Raw genomic sequence first — 19,361 nt, forward strand, 5'->3', positions numbered from 1 at the left:
GATTAAGAACAATAACCATTCCATTGTTTTTGGGTGTGTTAAATGAGGTAGGCATCTCCTCATAACATCTGGCACACGGTAAGCACTCAGGAAGATACGTATACGCATTTTGAATCAGAAGATAGGGATACACATTAAAAGAAAATTGAAGGCCAACTATATGCTCAGCCTCACGTAATGATCCACTTGGGACTTTTCATTAGCATTTTAATAGAATTTGTTTACTAGAATTGAAGGTGAATGCTTCATAAGACTGTAACTGTTTGTTATGCTAATTAAAGGGGGCGGGGAAAACAAGAGAACAGGTTCAACATACCATCTCTTCCTTGGTATTTGTTTTCATTTGTTCTAAGTGACTGCGATTCAGTGTCATCTGGAGCCTAAACATAGAAAACAGGCCATTTAGTCATCTCCAACTCAAAACCAGAGAAAATGATATTGTAAATAATTTTGTTACTAATCTTTAGAGTACAAGAAATGTACTCAGAATTATAACAATCACAGTGCAAAAGGGGCACTAAGGTAATAATCAACAAGCAATCATCCAAAAAATATTTTATTACCTACAACTTGTAAGAGACAAGAGTAGGCCCAGTGGGAAATATAAAAAAAGTCATGAGTGTGTCCCTGTCATCAAGAATGCTACTATTTAGTGGAGGAGAAAGGACAAACATGTTAAAAAATTAGTAATATCTATTAATTGACAAATGGATAAGCAAAATGTGGTCTATCTGTACCATGGAATGTTATTTGGCTATAAAAAGAAATGAAGTATTGATACATGCTGCAACATAAATAAACCTTGAAAACATTATGCTAAGTAAAAGGAACCCGTCACAAAGAGCCACATATTATATGATTCCATGTATAGCAAATGACCATAATATGCAAACCATAGAGACACAAAGCTGACTAGTGGTCACCTAAGAGTAGGGAGGGAAAGATGGGGAAGGACTGCTAATGGATACAGGCTTTCTTTTGGAAATAATAAAAATGTGCTAAAACTGATTGTGGTGATCATTGCACGACTGTGAATATGCTAAAAAGAACATTGAATTGTGCACTTTTAGTGGGCGAATTGTATGGTATGTGAATTATATCTCAATCATGCTGTTATAAAACGATAAAAGTACACGTCCCTAATAAAATAGAAATTCTTCAAGTAAAAAAAAAAATCCAGAAATAAACGTGAGATAAGTAACTAAATTACCAAACCAGCAATAAGACCTAAAACATCTGAAGGAATCCTTGTTTTCAAGGGGCCGGGGCAGTGACACCCAAGGAATGGAGCCTTCCAAAGGTTTATGGAGATGTTAAACCACGGCTGACTCTGCTCAGCAGTAAATGTGGCCAGACAGTACTTCCTCCTTTCCAGGTAAGGCTTCAGAAGGAATTCAGAGGTCAGGAAGGAGAGTCTGGATCAACCACAGAAAGAGGTCTATTCAAATTATTTTAAAAAATAATATTGATAATTCTACTGGATTTTATCTCAGACAGAAAGTGGCCATTGCAGTCTCACTACACGTTTCACCTCAAGCTGTTGTCCAAGAAGGACTTCATCCTCCACCTGAAGTCTAAAAAGAGCCTAGAAAAGCACTAGGCTAGGGACATCTTGACCACTAATGAATCACTCAGAGATGGGGAAAACCCAGGACAATGTTACAGTGACTACCAAGTCACAGAAGTGGGACGTGGGTACCCAGCATCACTTTAACGCCTTGAAAGACAGAGCAGTCCCATTCTCCCTCCCTCCTTCCACAAGTCGGCAGAGGCTGGTCCTGCATGGCACAATGAGCAGAGTGATTCCAATCTCACAAAAGAACACATATTTTGGAGCATGTGGTTGGAATTATTTTCCTTAGCAATTGAAGATGGCAGTACAGATGGTGTTCATTTCTGTATTATATTTCCTAGTGTCAGCAAGGCCTTCATGAGGAAGCATTTAACATGGAAGAGCTGAATATACAATCGCTCAAAAACAGAAGAACTGCAAGTGAAGATGGCTGGCCCACGTTTGCTTGAGGGATGGGGGAGATAAAGCACTTTTCTCATGGGTGGCAGTGTTTCAATCAAAGGCATGCAGTGTAAGCAAGTTACCATTATTCAAATTTCCTTTTGCTAGTTCTCTCTTAATGACTCCATCAGATGACACAATCCACCAATTACCTTGGACTCAAACCATGTGGTTCTGACACTGCCAGAAACTTGCTGGAAAAATGTTGTTTCTAGCACCGAGTAGCAACATCCTCTTGGAGACTGGCAGAAGTCCCACAGTTTATATTTTGCTTAGGCTCAGCTCTCTGTTCCATCCCCCTTTTCACTTTTCACTTCCTCTTAACTCCCTTAGTGAGGGTTCTCTAGTTGGGAAGAAAATGTCGTAATACTAAATTTCCTTACCATTCATTTTTCTTCAGCTGGAAACCTAGCCCAGTCCTTTAATACTAGTGGATATCCCAAATAACCACGGGATAGTAAGCAAGTGCTTAACTTAAGCAAGTGCCTGGAGCAATTTAATGACCCCAAAACTCCTATAAAATGGACTGGACTTGATTCGAAATTGGTCATGCAAAGAGAGTAGCAATCTGCAGCTACAAGGGCTTTCTTGCAAGAATAAAATGTCTAGAAAGAGCAAAAGAGTGTCTACATGACAGGAAGATACCATGAATATAAACTCTTTCATTCCTTTTTTAAAATCAATAATCATTCAATTTTTGTTATCTTCTATAGTGTGAATAGAATCTCATATTCAGGATGCTTAATGTCAGAATCGTGTACAAAATGCAAATATACCAGGATAGAGAGTGGTTAAAAGCATGTACTTCAAAATCAAACAAATTTGGGGTTACTATCTATAGGACACTGAGCAAGTTACTTAAAATCTGGCAGGGCATGGTGGCTCACACCTGTAATCCCAGCGCTTTGGGAGGCTGAGGGAGGCAGATCACCTAAGGTCAGGAGTTCAAGACTAGCCTGGCCAACATAGTGAGACCCCGTCTCTACTAAAAGTACAAAAAATTAGCCGCGCATGGTGGCGTGCACCTGCAGTCCCAGCTACTCGGGAGGCTGAGGCCGGAGAACTGCTTGAACCTGGGAGGTGGAGGTTGCACTGAGCCAAGATTGTGCCACTGCACGCCAGCCTGGGTGACAGAGAGAGACTCTATTTCCAAAAATAAAAATTAAAAAATAAAATAAAATCTATGAGCCTCAGCCACAGAATGGAAATAATGCCTCACTCACAAGACAGCTGTAAGGATTAAGTGAGATAAAGCACGTTAAAGTGGTTGGCACAGTAATTGTTCAGCAATGGTGGCAGCAGCTGGTATTGTTATTATTATTACAATCATTGTTCAAGAGTCCCATTCCGTGTTCATTCTCCTTCCAACCACCTCACTGGTCTTTTAGGCCAGAGCTACTCAAGCCAGAATGTAAATCAACTTTGACCTCAAGAACACTATCTAGATCAGCTGATTTTTTACTTTTTTTCTGGCAGCAAGACTTTTTTGATGAAAGAAAGAAGGATCATTTATATTCTGTGCAAGCTCCTTATGCCCTTACAGATGAGTAAAAGGTAATCCACCAACTGGCTTGTTCGAGGAGCACTGATCTGAGCCACACAGTTCTTGTACTGTTGTTGTTGTTGTTGTTGTTGTTGTTGTTGTTTGAGATGGGTTCTCATTTTGTCACCCAGTCTGGAGTGCAGTGGCATGAACACAGCTTACTGCAGCCTCGACCTCCAGGGCTCAAGCAATCCTCTGGCCTTAGCTCCGCAAGTAGCTGGGCCTACAGGCACACGCCACCACACCCAGCTAATTCTTGTGCTTTTTGTAGAGATTAGGTTTTGCTATGTTGCCCAGGCTGGTCTTGAACTCTCCAGTCTCAGCCTCCCAAAGAGCTGGGATAACAGCTGTGAGCCACCACGCCCAGCCTCTCAAACTTTTATCATGCCTTCCCTGATACCTCTCTTCATTCATCAGTCCCACAGTCTCTACCAGACCCCACAGCTTTCATTAATAAGTCAATCACCTAGACAAATATTTACTCAATCTTTTGTGTGCTGTCGCTGTGCTAAGGCTAGACACCTTAAAGTTTAACCTAAAGCTGCCTCCTTACATATCTTATGTTCATCCTAAAGGGTTTCTCTGTATTTAGTGAACTCTAACCTAACTGAATATGTAAACAGACTGTAACCTACTCGTGTCAATCACCAAATTTTGACCAGTCAAAGGTGGCCAACTGTTCAAACCATATTCAAATAAGGCAAACACAAAGCTGTAACCAATCCGGCTGATTCTGCACCTCACTTCCGTTTTCTGTAGAACACTTTCCTTTCCCTGTCCATAAATCTTCTTTGACCACACGGTAGCACTGGAGTCTCTCTGAATCTGCTGTGATTCTGGGGGCTGCCCAATTTGCAAATCACTGTTTGCTCAATTAAATTCTGTTAAATTTAATTTGTCTAAGGTCTTTCTTTTAACACCACAAAGGAGAAGTTACTTCATGTCTCAAGGTTCCTACTTTGTAATTCAGCTGCAATTAGCTCCCTCACACTCTACTTATCCATCCCCAAACGAGTCTAGGGACAAATCAAATATTCCTACAAGCATTAATAGATAGGGAAGAACACCCTAATCCTACTTTTCTCTAAGTAACTGTTGGTAGTCACGTTGTCTGAGAAGCTGTCCGCTGTCCCTGTCACCCCTAGTGGAGTTAGAGTCACTTCTAATGCTCCAAGGACACCCTCTTCCCCTAACGCATGGATTATCATGCTGAATTTTAACTAGTTTTGTTTTCTGCCTCATCAGTATAACTTCCAGAAAGGCAGGAAGCAAGTCTCTTGTTTGCTGCAAGCATGGAGTTTTGGTGCCTGGCACAGAATAGGTGATCATTACGTTTTTAATCATTCGAATTAAACCAGATTGATCCAATTAATTGTAAGCAATTAGTCCTTTGCCTTAACATCAAAAAAGAAAACCTACTGTTTCTTTGGATTCTCTCTGTTGAGCAAATATGTCTCTGACGTCAGGAATCTGGTACTGTTTGTTTTTCTTCCTCAAGGTCTGGGAGACCGTCTCTACTCGCTTCTGAACTGCTGCTGCCTGGGTCCGGGTCAATGTTGATAAAAACACCATGCTTTCCTGTGGATCTCCAGCAGACTCTCCAAAGAGATTGGACAAACCGGCCTCTTTAAGCCATTCTTCTTCCAATTCTCCCTCTAAGATAGTCGAGAAAAGTGGTACTTAAATCACAAAATATAAGAACCTTTATATTTTTTAAGCTGTTAAAAATTCTTACTAAAACTCTTCTATTGTAACCAAACCACAGTGCTAATAATCATTATCTAAAACTTGGACAACTGCCATACACTCCAGCCACGATATCAAATTTTAGATGGATTTCATATATACTGAATTAAAATTTTTAAATGACTTCACATGTAATTAACCTCTATAACTTCCTTGCAGATTAACCCAGAGGATGATACTATTCCCCTTCCAGAGATGAGCAAAGAATAAAGAGATAACTTACTTCCATCAAGTTACAGAAGGAAGTCAATGCTGGGGCTATACATTAAGCCCAGTTTCTTGGCTTAAATTCAGTACTACCTCAGAGTCCAACACTAATTTATGGAAAGCCTTGTTTTCTCTGTTCACTGTAGCTGACAGGAAGTGCAGCAAAGAAGTTAACAGCATCAGAACATTGGGAACTAATCAATTTCAAATTAATTTTTCTAATCTTCCAAGTCAGCACATCAGATTATGTTATTTTACAATGTTTTTTAAAAGCACAATATATTCAGCAAAAAAAGCTTATATAGGAAGCTAATCAAACAAGAATCAATTCAAAACACTGAAAGCAGGAAGTAAACATTCATGCAAATATTGTGTAAGATCTAATGAAAGTTATTTAAAAGCAGAAGGATAATTAGAATAGATTCTTTCCAATCATCATGTTTATAGAGGAAAATAAAAGAGCGATGAATTGGGACACAAAAGACCTGGATCTGTACCCCATTTCTGCACCTTGATAGCCAAGTCTCTTTGGACAAGTTACTTAGCCTCAAGTTGACTCTGTTTTCTGATCTGTACACTAAAGCATACCTCTTCCAGCTATGCTATAACCAAAGGTGAGAATGTTATATGGAAGGAGCTTTGAAAAGCCCTGAGACAGACTGAATCACATAGTATAGCACCTAGTCCTGCCTGTCTTTCTATACTATATAAACTTCTTGATGGCAGAAATCAAGTATTAATAACTGACTTCAAGAGACATAAACCAGTACTAGGCACTGTGCACACCAGACAACAAAAACAGCTTACTAGCATAAAAAGTCAGCAAGGCTGGGCATGGTGACTCAGGCTTATAATCCCAGCACTTTTGAGGTGGGTAGATCACTTGAGGTCAGGAGTTGGAGACCAGCCTGGCCAACCTGGTAAAACCCCCCTCTACTAAAAATACAAAAATTAGCTAGGCGTGGTGGTGCACGCCTGTAATCCCAGCTACTAGGGAGGCTGAGGCGAGAGAATCTCTTAAACCTGGGAGGCGGAGGTTGCAATGAACTGAGATTGTGCCACTCCAGCCTGGGCGACAGAGCGAGACTGTCTCAAGAAAAAACAAAAAACAAAACAAAACAACAACAAAAAAGTAAGTCAGCCATTATTATTTATGCTTTTAAGGTAGTACTCAGTATTGGTGTACAAAACCAAATTGCCAGGAAAAAAGCTGATGTTGTTAGATAACAAGGAAAATAAACAAGATTACTATGTAGCGTCACTTTTTCCATTAAAAAGTAGAAGTAAAGCTTAAATAATTTAAAGTCTAAGAAAAGGTGTGGGCATGTAGAAAACATTTCCAATCTTCTTGATGACCACATAGTACATAATAATCAATGAATCTAATTAACGTTGGAGAATTATCAAACAGCTAACGACATACTTCTATGTATCGGGTTTAAACGCCACTTTCTCAAACATATTCTCTCCTTATTCAGCAGACTAGTATGCTACATCCATCTTGAAACAGGGAGAAAGAAAGGGTGAAAGATACTATTAATTATCACAAATAAGCTTGACTTTATTGGTATCATATTTGGGAAACAATGATAGAAAAATAAACAAGAAGCTAAAGAATGAGTTAACTGTAGTGTTCTTCTAGGTCTAAGAAATTAAATTAAGAAAAATCCCCAAGTCTTCTTTTTAAATTAGTATTGGTAGATTTTTCAAGCAATGTTGTAGCCAAGGAGAAAAATCTTATTTATATAGATTTTGCTACTTAATTAGATCCTAAGTAATTTAGTTAAGAAGTCATTGTGTTGAGAAGGAAGTCTCTATTCGTGAATCCCAAAGCACTGATTGGGGCTCTCACATTTTGGCATTTATATATCAACTTACATAAACATACTGACAAATGTATAGACGGCACAAGGCATAGAAAGAAAGCTAATATAACAGACAAGAGAAATGGACATGAAAATCTTGGCAACTGCTTGAATTTCAGAGATTAAAAGAAATGGTACAAAAAAACTTTAAAGTTTTACATGTTTCTCCCAGAATATCAAGTATTACAGCAGACAATGGGAACTATGGCTGGAAAGTGACTCTACAGAAATTATGCACCAAATACAAGAAAGAAGTAAATATGGAAGCTAAAAATGGTAATGCCACCATCTACTGCCCAACTCTATATTTTTAGATTAGTTGGCTAAACATGAGCCGTTGCATCCAATCTGGAGAACTATACTTTGAATGACAAAATAGCCAGAACCACAGCAGGTCTTTGAAAACCACCCACAAAGATTGGTTTATGTGAATTTTCTTTCTAGAAAGGTCCTGGCTAGGAACAAGATAAATATTCTCAAACATATGAAAGGCTATCATGTAAAAATAGAAGAGCCCTGTTCCATTTGTCCCAAAGGCATAACTACAGCAAGAGAGTCAAAGTTAGAGGACAGCAGACTGTAAATCAATAAAACAAAGATCAAAAGAACTCAAGCTGACTGACCACTGGAAAAACAGTATCACTGCAAAGCAGTGCTCTTTCTATCACCATCTGCACTCACTAGAGACCAAATGACAATGTGGCTACCACATTACAGAAGAAATTTAAAGGGAGGTTAGATGGTTTCAAAGATGAAGTCTAACTCTAAAAAGCTATGATACAGTGAGCTTAGCCAACAACACTCCAGCCATATCTATGACTACGCTAACTTACTTATGCCACTTGTATCCGGCAGTTGCATCCATAAATCTGCCTCAAACAAGTAATTCTCAAGTTGAAAGGCAGTATCTTTTTTTGGTGGTCCTAGCTTTAATTTTTTTGTTGTTGTTATCTTCCTTTCTATGCATTCATTTCCTATAAATACAAATACAAACAACAAAAGTTTTACTTAATTAGTTATTACCATCAGGTTCTTTGACGACAACCACCTCTTGATCTTCTTGTCTGTTTTCACTAGATTTCTTGATGTTTTCTAGTTCTATCCAATAGTCTTCCATAGACAGTTCATCCAAAGAATCCTGGGAAATTGATCGATCAAATGGAGGCTTCTCCATAACTCTGGTGGTGGTGCCTTCCTGGTTCATAGTGTACTGGCCATATCTGCGACTACAAATTCAAAAGAACACATGGTTTATTTTAGTAGAAAAGGAAGCAGTATAATTTCTAAAATATCACAGCAATAAGCTGGAAAATTTGTTAACTCCTTAAGTTCTCCTTAATAAAACCAAAGGAATATATATTTTGAAACTGTTTACTCTGGAGTGCTACTGATTATAATATGCTTGTAGAATAAACAGTTGCATGCTCCACAGAAAAGCATAGTGAAGTACAAAGAGCAACATGGTAAATTATTTTTCCATTTACATTAAATGAAGACTCATTTTTCAAATATATTTTTTTAGCAACAAGGTCTTGCTCTGTTGCCAAGGTTCGAGTGCACCAGTGTGACCATTGCTCACTCTAATTCCAAACTACTGGGCTCAAGTGATCCTCCCACCTTAGTCTCCTGAGTAGCTATTGCCCAGCTATTTTTTTTCCTTTTGGCAGACATGGGGTCTTGCTGTGTTGCCCAGGTTGGTCTGAAACTCCTGGCCTCAAATGATCCTCAACTGATCCTCCCACCTCAACCTCCCAAAGCACTGAGATTAAAGGCATGAGCCACCACACCCAGGCATAAGAGTCATTTAAACCTGAAACTTAGTTTTTTAAAAAGCAACATGTTAAATCTTAATTACAGACTATTAATTGGGAATGAATTTTATACAATTTTTGTGGTTATCATTTATATTAATAAACCAAACTTAGTCAACTGTTATATAGCAAATATCATTAACCGATGAAGTATTTGAATTTCCATTTTATTTTTGAAATCAAAATATAAGTAAGATGATTTAAGTTTGCTGTTATAATCTACTATAGAAAGCAATTTCTAATCTTTATTTATAAATGGACCCATGATTTACATGTATTAAAAATTCCAAAATGTGGTAAAAACTCATTTATTAGCAACTCTGAATAGCTTGGAATTACCTCAAACATTTCTCTCTCTGATATTATCTATGAAGAATAAATTGAATAAATAAGAGTATTTGTATAACTTCAAGTAAACGGTATTTTTTTTATAATTCACATCTCCCCTACTTCTAAAATTGAATTAAAGGAGCTTGTAAGACTTAGATATAATAAAATAATGTTTTTGTTTTATTATTTACAGAGAAAACCATGCCTGATTCCTTAAAAGAAATTTTTCAGCTTTGATGCCTTTCCTTTATTTACAGTTGATATGGTTTTGCTATGTCCCCACCCAAATCTCATCTTGAATTGTAGTAACTATAAGCCCCACATGTCCTGGGGGGACCCAACAGGAGGTAATTTAATCATGGGGACAGTTACCTTCATGCTGTTCTCGTGATAGTGAGTGAGCTGTCACAAGATCTGACGGTTTCATAAGGGGCTTTTCCCCTTTTTGCTTGTTACTTTTCCTTGTTGCCATCAGATGAAGAAGGGTGTGTTTGCTTCCCTTTCTGCCATGATTTAAGTTTCCTGAGGCTTCCCCAGCCATGCTGAACTGTGAGTCAATTAAACCTCTTTCCTTTACAAATTACCCAGTCTCAGGTATGTCTTTATTAGCAGCATGAGAATGGACTAACACAACAATAAATTTTTTTAAAGAATACAATTTGAGTGAGGACAATCGTTGAATAACTGTTTTGCTATTTTAATTTTCAGATTACTTCTCTCAAGAAGGACTTCCAGGAAGTAATTCTTCATTTGCCAGATTGGTTTTACTTACTGTACCTATTGAAAATAATTTTAAAATTACAATAAAATTCTTTAATAGTGTGTGAACATTCACATTTAAACTAGCCTTTCCCAAAATTGTTTAAAATAGTAGGATTTTAATAGTACATAAGGGAGAGGGTCACTAAACTCTGGGCAAATCTATCCAGCAGCTTAATTCCAACTGGTTTGTTAGAAAAAGTCAAGGAACTTAATTGCCTATTGCTGCAAATAAATGCAGTATAACTGAGCACTTAGCTTTAATATGCTGATACGCCAGTTTTATTCCTTTAAAGATGATTCTTCCTGCCTTGATTACAAACTTTATTAATGCTGGTTGCATGCATGAATAAACAATCACTATAATCTCTCCCCAGTAGCAACCTTGGGGTGGTGACGGGTGGGAATTAGGACACGGGCCAACAAGCCTAAGTCTAGACATGTTTGTGAATCTCTTTCCTTAAGTCTCCATTGTTCATTGTTTGCCTTCTTCATCCCTTAATTCAAGGGGTACTTCCTCCCTCCCTGGCCTCAATCGTCCTGTTTACATCTCTGTATTCCACCTGGGTCCCCATATCCGGCCCCAATGGTCATTACATAGCCAGTATTTTTCTTTTAGAGTTTTCACTCCTGATTCTTAAATTAACATGTAAATGAGAAAGTCATCCCTCTCTTAAAAATAAAAAATATATATTTTTAAATTTCTGGTTCATCAGCTCAACTTATCTATATTGTTCATATTCCTTACTTCTGCCTTACCAGGATAGCTAATGTTAATTTACAGATGCCTGCCAGATTCATTTTTCATATTGCATGTCAAATATACAGGTGCCTTATCCTTTTGTTTTCTCTCTCATAGTGTGAAATTGACCACCTTACTTCTGTCTCCTTCAACTCTTACCCCCCTGTGAGACCACAATAAGTACTGTAAACTGTGTGAAGTATAATGACTAATGCCAAATAATTTGGTTTATCTGCTCATGGGAAAAAGGTGCAGTTGAACTAGAAGTACATTAAGCCTTTCAGTCCTGAAGGAATGTGTTTATTCTGGCAAGAATTTTCCAGTAAATTTCCATTAAGATAGCATGTGCAGAAAAATGCAAGGTCATTGAGTAATACCATTGTTACATAAATACACCATCTATATCAAGCCTTGCTTTCAAAACATGCATAAAGCAAAAATTGAATAGCTTAGTGCTGATGAATTGATTCAATATTTTGACTTTAATAAGATTCAGAAGCTGAATAGCTTTGTGATAACCTAAAAATACTGAGTCATGGAAAGGAGGAATTTTTTCTTTCTTCCATATTTTTTTGATCACTGGTAAATACTGCAAGAACACATTTTCATTTTTAAATAAGAGGGGATGAGGAGTGGGAAGGAGGCAGCCATTCAGTAATAGACTACCCTCCTTGGTCAACCTGCCATGTATTTTTTAATTTGTCTAAAAATGTAAGTAAACATTCCTTCAGTTTACCTCAATGAACATGTTGTGTTACTTCTTTTCTTTGTAGAATATATTCTACTTTTGTGCTTCAGACAGGCAGTGACTAAAAGCCTGGACCCTCTTAAAACCATTCTGCTAAGAGGCCAGTTAACTGGTTTCCTCTTTTCTGTTTTTAGGAGTATGTTATATGATACCATGTTCATTCTGCAAATGAGGTTCAAAAACATAAAGCAACATCTGCTAGATGTAATGAAGTACAGAGCAGAAATATTTTATATTGCCAAAAGATCCAAGCTGACACATGGTGTTGAAATCAAAGAAACACGCAGTTTATACCACAGGCAACTACCAGTGACCCCTACCTGACTTTCTAGCAAGCAATTATTCCAAGTTCCTTCCTCCTCCCTCTCCCTCCAGGATTCTGTGTGCTAATCATGCCATGGATATGCTTCAGAAGCTCCCGCATTTCTCACCTTTTCCAACTATAATGACAGAACTAGACACTGTCCTCTAAAGGAAGTTGCCAGCATTGCCCTATGAAGAATCGCTTCCTAGCTTGCTGTACAAGTCACGCTCTTTCCAATACACCAGAGTATAATCATTTTGCCTTTTTACCATGGATACTCACATCACAAGCAAATAATCACTTTACAGACCCTGATGGGCCTTCCCGGAATCTTCTTTTCCCTCTTGCTAGCATGCTCTGTTTACAAAAATGAGGGCTTTGTTTTGTTGTATTTTCCCCAGGTATATGCTATCCCATTTTCTGGTGATACATTTTCCACCTAATCAGTGAATTTCAAAGGCAATGATGTCGTTCAGGGTATCAGTTATAATGCCTGTTATTTATTTTGTCATAGCGAATATTAAACTGGTCTGACATTTTTTCTTTACAAAGAGGTGGAGGTTGCCATTGATTATACTGAGGTCAGCTAGAAGATTGATGATTTATTCTGTTATCAATGCAGTCAGCTCAGTCAGCAAAATGAAATGGAAACATATGGAACTAGGAGTCTAAGTACCAAATGATTCCAGCTCTACTTAACTGCAATCTTTGGGTAAATCACTCAATTTCTCTACTCCTCACTTTTCCTATCTAAAAAATGGGAAGAATAACAGTAGCCTTGCTAGCTTTGTTTGTTGTGAAAATTCTTACTGAAGTGCCTCATAGGTAACCATGAAAAACGTCCCCTAGGTAAACTTGTGCTAACTGCATAGAACTGCCCCTCACATTGTTTAATAAGATCCAGAGGAATCATATGTCCTCTAGAACATTCTCAAGCTTTTTGGTCTCAGGACTCCTTTACACACTTAAGATTGTTCTAAGACCCTCAAAGAGCTTTTGCTTATGTAGGCGATATCTATTGATATTTATAATACTAAACACTGGAACAAAAAAATTTAAATACTATTCATTCAAGAATAAACATCTTCACAGAGATAACATTAAAAAGGCCATTTTTCAAATAAAAATAGTGAGATGAGTAGCTCTGTTTTATATTTTTGAAACTGCCTTTAATGTCAAGCTTAACAGAAGACATCTGGATTCTTACATCTGCTTCTGCGTTCAATCTTTTACAATACTACAGTTCACATCGTCTCTGGGAAACTCCACTGTATTCTCATGAGAGAATGAGAGTGAAAGAGGCAAATAACATCTTAGCGTTATTATGAAAACAGTTTTACTCTGCTACACACCTGAAAGGGTCTGGAGAGCCTCTGGTGTTCCCAGTCCACACTTTGGAAACCACTGTTTTAAGAATTCTCAGAAACAATACCTAATGGGTCTGAAAATGCACATTTCAATTCTGTGGGCAAAACTCCAGAAAGCCTGAGAGAAACAGACTTGCTTTCCTAGTGACTGGACCTATTTCTTTGTTTTTGTTTAGTTCTGTATCTTTTCACACAAACTGGGACTTATTCCAATATATCCATATTTAATTTATACTATAATGACAAAGAATAAAAACGTCATTTTAAAAAAACCCCTCCCTTACCAATATTGTTAATCTTTTGCTGGTGTCCATGATGAGTAAGGGGCAGAAGTTCTCTCTGGGTGTCCCCTATTGGCGTATATTTGAAAAATGTGCCTTAATGTGCCTTTGTCATCCCTACCCTCTAGCTAAAACCTCCCTCAGGGCAGATTTATTTGTAGGTAGGATGTTTCTTCTGAGCTCATATATTTAACTATCTGGTCCTATTTCTACCCTGTGTTCCCTACCCTGTTAAAAGCCCTGCTGTGATGCTTTATACCCAGTCTGTCTCCTGATTCTGACCCTTCGAGGCATTTTTGTGGCCCAAAGTCAGCTTTCTTGAAATCCTCTGATCCTAGCACCTGTTTTGTTTTGTTTTGTTTTCTTACAAGATCCTTTCTAAAAAGGATATACTTTCTTTCATGTTCCCTATTCTACTCTTATTTCCATGCAGGACAAGAAGTGACTGAGTTGGGATATACATACAGTGTAAGACAAAAGAATAAAGTTTATTTTTGTTTCAGCTTTGTCCTGTTTTAACGTGTAGAAAAAGGCAAGGGGGTGGGGGTTCTTACTCAGATCATGACTTATAAACCATAATGACTAAGAATATTTTAGAAAAAGCCATATGTATTGAAGTGTAAACATTAGAATACTATTGCACCTCAGAGATTTAAACCTATCCCATCATTTTCTAGATGAGGTAATGAGGCCTGAAGGTTAAATCTTCCCCAATTTTACCCAGCAAAGGGGTGACAGAACCGAGATTAATGCCCTCATTTCTTCTTCAGTGGTCACTTTAATATGTCAAACAGACTAAAAAGGGTAGGATTTACTTTGTTTTCCCCAGATGCATCAATCTTTCTGAGTTTGTATTGCGTATAGCCAAGGCAAAAGTAATCTTGTTGACAGTCTATAATTTGCACTTTCAAATGACCATTACACTTATCAAGAAAAAAATACATTTAAAAATCAAACCATATATTTTTAAAAGGGATGAGAATTATTTTCCAATGCACTTTTTCTTTTTAATTTTTCAATTTTTTTTTTTTGTTTTCTGAGATGGGGTTTTGCTGTGTCTCCCAGGCCGAAGTACAGTAGCACAATCATAGCTCGCTACAGCCTGGAGCTCCTGGGCTCAAGCAATCCTCCCAACTTAGCCTCCCTGAGTAGGTGGGACTACAGGCACACACCACTTCATCTGGCTAACTTTTTCTAGAGACAGAGTCTCCTTGTATTGCCAAGGCTGGTTTGGAACTCCTGGCCTCAGGCAATCCTCCTGTCTCAGCCTCCCAAAGTGTTGGGATTACAGGTGTAAGCCACTGTCCCTGTTCAATGCACTTTCTAAAATATGGTTTGTGGCCAGGCACAGTGCCTCACACTTGTAATCCCACCACTTTGGAAGGCTGAAGTGGGAAGAGTGCTTGAGCCCAGAAGTTCAAGACCAGCCTGGGCAACTAGTAAGACACCCATCTCTATTTTTTAAAAAAAAAGTGTCATGCTGGGCATAACTTCAAATATAATCTGTTTTTTAAAAAACTTTGTTTTGTAAATTTGGAAATTTTAAAATTTAATACTGTTTCTTTACATTATCTCTATGTTGGAAAAAAAAAAAAGCACGTTTCTCATGTGTAGATTTCTCTCTTTCGTTTCAGCAGTGATATTAAAGAACTACTGTAATCACTACCATGGTGAGATGGCAAAGCTATTAATACTGTGTAATGACCCTGTCCATCAAAATACGCTGAATTTGAATGACTATGAAGAGCTGCAGCCTATGAATGACCCAAGTCATTTTTACCCCTTCGAAGAGAATGCCTACTGTTGTTTAGCTGAAAGCAGTAATTATTAGAAGTGGCTCTGACATCCAGGAAGAAAGAACACTGATAATGCCTGAAGGCAGTAAGAAGTTGATTAGAAAGCAATACCACATCACTTACCCACACACATACCCATGCAACCATCAGAACCCAGAGAAAGAATCTAATCTCTTCTATCTGACTCAATTGCTATAGTCTCAAGGATGTACTGAACTTCACATAAACTTACTTATTTTCCTCTCTGCATATCTTACCCTTTTCATTTTGGGAAAAAAATAAAATTTACTTAGTTCTTTCAGCTTTCCTTTTCTTTAAATAAAAGTTGCAGCCCGGTGCGGTGACTCATGCCTATAATCCCAGCACTTTGGGAGTCCGAGGCGGGCGAATCATGGGGTCAGGAGATCGAGACCAGCCTGGCCAACATGGTGAAACTTCGTCTCTACTAAAAATGCAAAAATTAGCTGGGCATAGTGGCGCACGCCTGTAGTTCCAGCTACTCTGGAGGCCGAGGCAGGAGAATCGCTGGAACCCAGGAGGCAGAGCTTGCAGTGAGCCAAGATAATGCCACTGCACTCTAGCCAGGGGACAGAGCAAGACTCTGTCTCAAAAAAAAAAAAAAAAAAAAAAAAAAAAACCAAAGTCACTTAACATCTTGTATAGTGCTTTATAGTTTTTCAGTGTTCATCCACTTTTGGGTTTGTTTTTTGCTCCTCACTTTTGACAGGCAGAAAAGACAAAAAAAAAAAAAAAAAAAAAAAAAAAAAAAAAAAAAACCCTTAGCAAAACAATAAGCAAATGACCTGATTATCCTGTTTATGTCACATTACCTAAGCAAAACTGAGAAAAGAAGCCCATTAATGACACTGTTAAGAGCTAGCTTTGAGGCCGGGCACGGTGGCTCAAGCCTGTAATCCCAGCACTTTGGGAGGCCGAGGCGGGCGGATCACGAGGTCAGGAGATAGAGACCATCTGGCTAACACAGTGAAATCCCGTCTCTACTAAAAAATACAAAAAACTAGCCGGGCGAGGTGGCGGGCGCCTGTAGTCCCAGCTACTCGGGAGGCTGAGGCAGGAGAATGGCGTGAACCCGGGAGGCGGAGCTTGCAGTGAGCTGAGATCCGGGCACTGCACTCCAGCCTGGGCGACAGGGCGAGACTCCGCCTCAAAAAAAAAAAAAAAAAAAAAAAAAAAAAAAAAAAAAAAAGAAAAAAAAAAAGAGCTAGCTTTGAAAACTTGGCTTTATCACTTTTAGAGAAATACATGACACAACCAATTCATAGGTGCTGGGTTTTTTGTTTCGTTATTTATCGTTGCGACTTTCACTCTACTTTTTCTTCTTTTTTTTGTTTTTTTTTTGAGATGGAGTTCTGCCGTTGTTGTTCAGGCTGGAGTGCAATGGCGCGATTTCGGCTCACCACAACCTCCACCTCCCGGGTTCAAGTGATTCTCCTGCCTCAGTCTCCCAAGTAGCTGGGACTACACACATGTGCCACCACGCCTGGCTTTTTTTTTTTTTTTTTTTTTTTTTTTTGTATTTTTAGTAGAGACAGGTTTTCTCCATGTTGGTCAGGCTGGTCTCAAACTCCCAACCTCAGGTGATTCGCCCACCTCGGCCTCCCAAAGTGCTGAGATTACAGGCGTGAGTCACGGAGCCTGGCCTCCCTCTACTTCTTGACATCACTAAAAGAATAGTGATATAGTAACCACCGCCAGGTCTGGTAGAAAGAAGGGAGGGAAGGCCTAGAAAGAAAGGAGTATGGGAAAGGCAGCAGGCAGCCGAGGCACGTTGCAAAAATTCACTTCCTTTTTAGATACAGACACAAGGAATATATAAAGGGAAAATGGTAGGCCATCACTGGCCAGGCATAGGTGTCTTGCTTTAGAGCTCTGGTTCTAGGTAGAAGTGAAATCCTCTTTGTTCCTGAGCTTGCCAAATCTCTCAGGAAGCAGTTTTTCCTCCTCAATCGGAGGTACAACTCAACAAGTAGCCAAATGGGAACCTGGGACCTTAATGTCAAAATCACCTTCCAAGACAAGGATGAAGGTATCTGTAGTGGGGCTTTGACATAAAAATCTCAGGATCTTGCAACATGGGTTCAAAGCATATCCACTTCATTCAATTATCTGTCACCATGACTTGCATCCACCTGATACCCTGGACCTGCTGTTCTTTCTCCAAGACCCTCTATCTTTTTCTTGTTCTGGCCAGCTGTAGAGCCACCTGGAAATAAAACACCAGTAGCTACCTCGCCACTCAGAGCATAGGCTCTCCAGTTTGACCTGTTTTCCAGCTGTCATTACTCAATTTCATATCTCAGTACCTTTCTCTGTGGGGTTGGAATCACCTTGCTTCTGCAGCCTCCCCACATCCCTTACCACATCCTGCACTTTGATGATCTGCTCATGAGTGTCCCCACTATTAAATTATGTGTTTCTTGGGGGCAAGAATCCACGTTTGTTTTTTCTTTTTTTTTTCATTTTCGTATCCCTGGGTTCAAGCAAACTGCCATAGCAGATGTTGGTGAGCTGTTCAATTATTAAAGTACTGCTGCCTCTGAAATAATTTCTAAGGCATTTCTTATTTAATTGCACAAAACTACAAAAAAATAAGAGAGAGGGATGAAAATTGGATAGTAAAGAAATCAGTCATCAGAAAACTCTAAAATGAATTAAGGTAAATGTCCCGTGTCTCCATGATGCTACTTGTGGATGTTTAGTCTCAAAGTAGGTTTTCTAAAGGAAACAGAAGCATACAAAAGGAAGGGCTGGTTGCATATGAGATTGTAACTAATATTAAATTATAAACAAGTTTCGGCTCAGAGTTTTTTTAAGCACACATTCCATAATTCCATTCTTCACCTTAATCTTTAAAACAAATAAATATTTACTGAATGCACTACTCTCTGGTTGGGTGCCTTATCACAGATGTTGCTTTAACCAAGCTCTTCAAACCTTTAGTGTGAGGTAGATGAAAAAAGACACCAGCACCAGTTACGGGTGGAATTTTCCAGTTCCTCACTGAACTAGTAGCCCAGACAACTCTTTCCAGCATAGGCCTCCAGGTCATGGCCTTTACTTCAAGATTGTCCCTAACACTCTTCAGGCCCTGCAGTGGTTCACCATTCCTTCTCCAGTAAGAATTTCACCTCCTCTTGGGCCATTTCTGCCACTGTTATCCACTCATTCTCAAGTCATCCCCTGCTCAATCACTTCCTGAGATTTAGACCAATAATTTGAGGTAACATCTATAGTCCCTTGCTCTGGCCTAAGTGCTACTTATTCCCCGCCAACTTCGTATGTTGAAATCCTAATTCTCAAGGAGATGCTATTAGAAAATGGAGCCCTTAGGGAGGGGATTCGTGCTCCCATAAAGGAGGCCCCAGATGGCAGCCTCGCCTCTTCCACAATGTGAAGGACATGGTGAGAAGGTGCCATCCGTGAGAAAGCCAGCCCTTCCAGACACCCAATCCACCAGCCCTTTGATCTTGAACTTTCCAGTTTCTGAAACTGTGAGAAATACATTTCTGTTGTTTATAGGCCACCTAGCTTATGGTATTTTGTTACAACAGCACAAACAGACTGAGACACCCTTCCTGGTATCCCTGCCCCTCCCCTGGTCTGTTTCTCAAGTTCTCCAGGGTTTGCCTGAAGCCCCCTCACTGTCCATTATTAAAGTTGTTCTTTCCCAAGATGGAGCCCAGCTTCCTCAGCACAACTGTGTAGTACTCAGTTCTTGTTTCACAGCAACCATATAGCTTTAGAGGTAGTGATCAGCATCTAAATTTTTTGTCAACCTTTATCCATTCATTTTTATTGCTCTTGGCAAATCAAATTTTTCACCTTTT

General features: G+C 38.9%; 1 protein-coding gene across 1 annotated transcript in view; it reads right to left on the reverse strand.

Annotated features, from left to right (window-relative positions):
• ARHGAP18 (Rho GTPase activating protein 18) overlaps positions 1-19,361 on the reverse strand; it is a 139,081-nt gene that overhangs the window by 60,075 nt on the left and 59,645 nt on the right. Inside the window, exons 2-4 of the mRNA XM_008007091.3 lie at positions 8,399-8,601; positions 4,977-5,212; positions 317-380 (exon numbers count right to left, since the gene is read on the reverse strand). Of these exons, the coding sequence (XP_008005282.3) occupies positions 317-380; positions 4,977-5,212; positions 8,399-8,601 (503 nt within the window). The remainder of the gene's footprint in view (positions 1-316; positions 381-4,976; positions 5,213-8,398; positions 8,602-19,361) is intronic.

Source organism: Chlorocebus sabaeus, chromosome 13, assembly GCF_047675955.1.
Source record: "Chlorocebus sabaeus isolate Y175 chromosome 13, mChlSab1.0.hap1, whole genome shotgun sequence".
In the NCBI taxonomy this organism is placed as follows: Eukaryota; Metazoa; Chordata; class Mammalia; order Primates; family Cercopithecidae; genus Chlorocebus; species Chlorocebus sabaeus.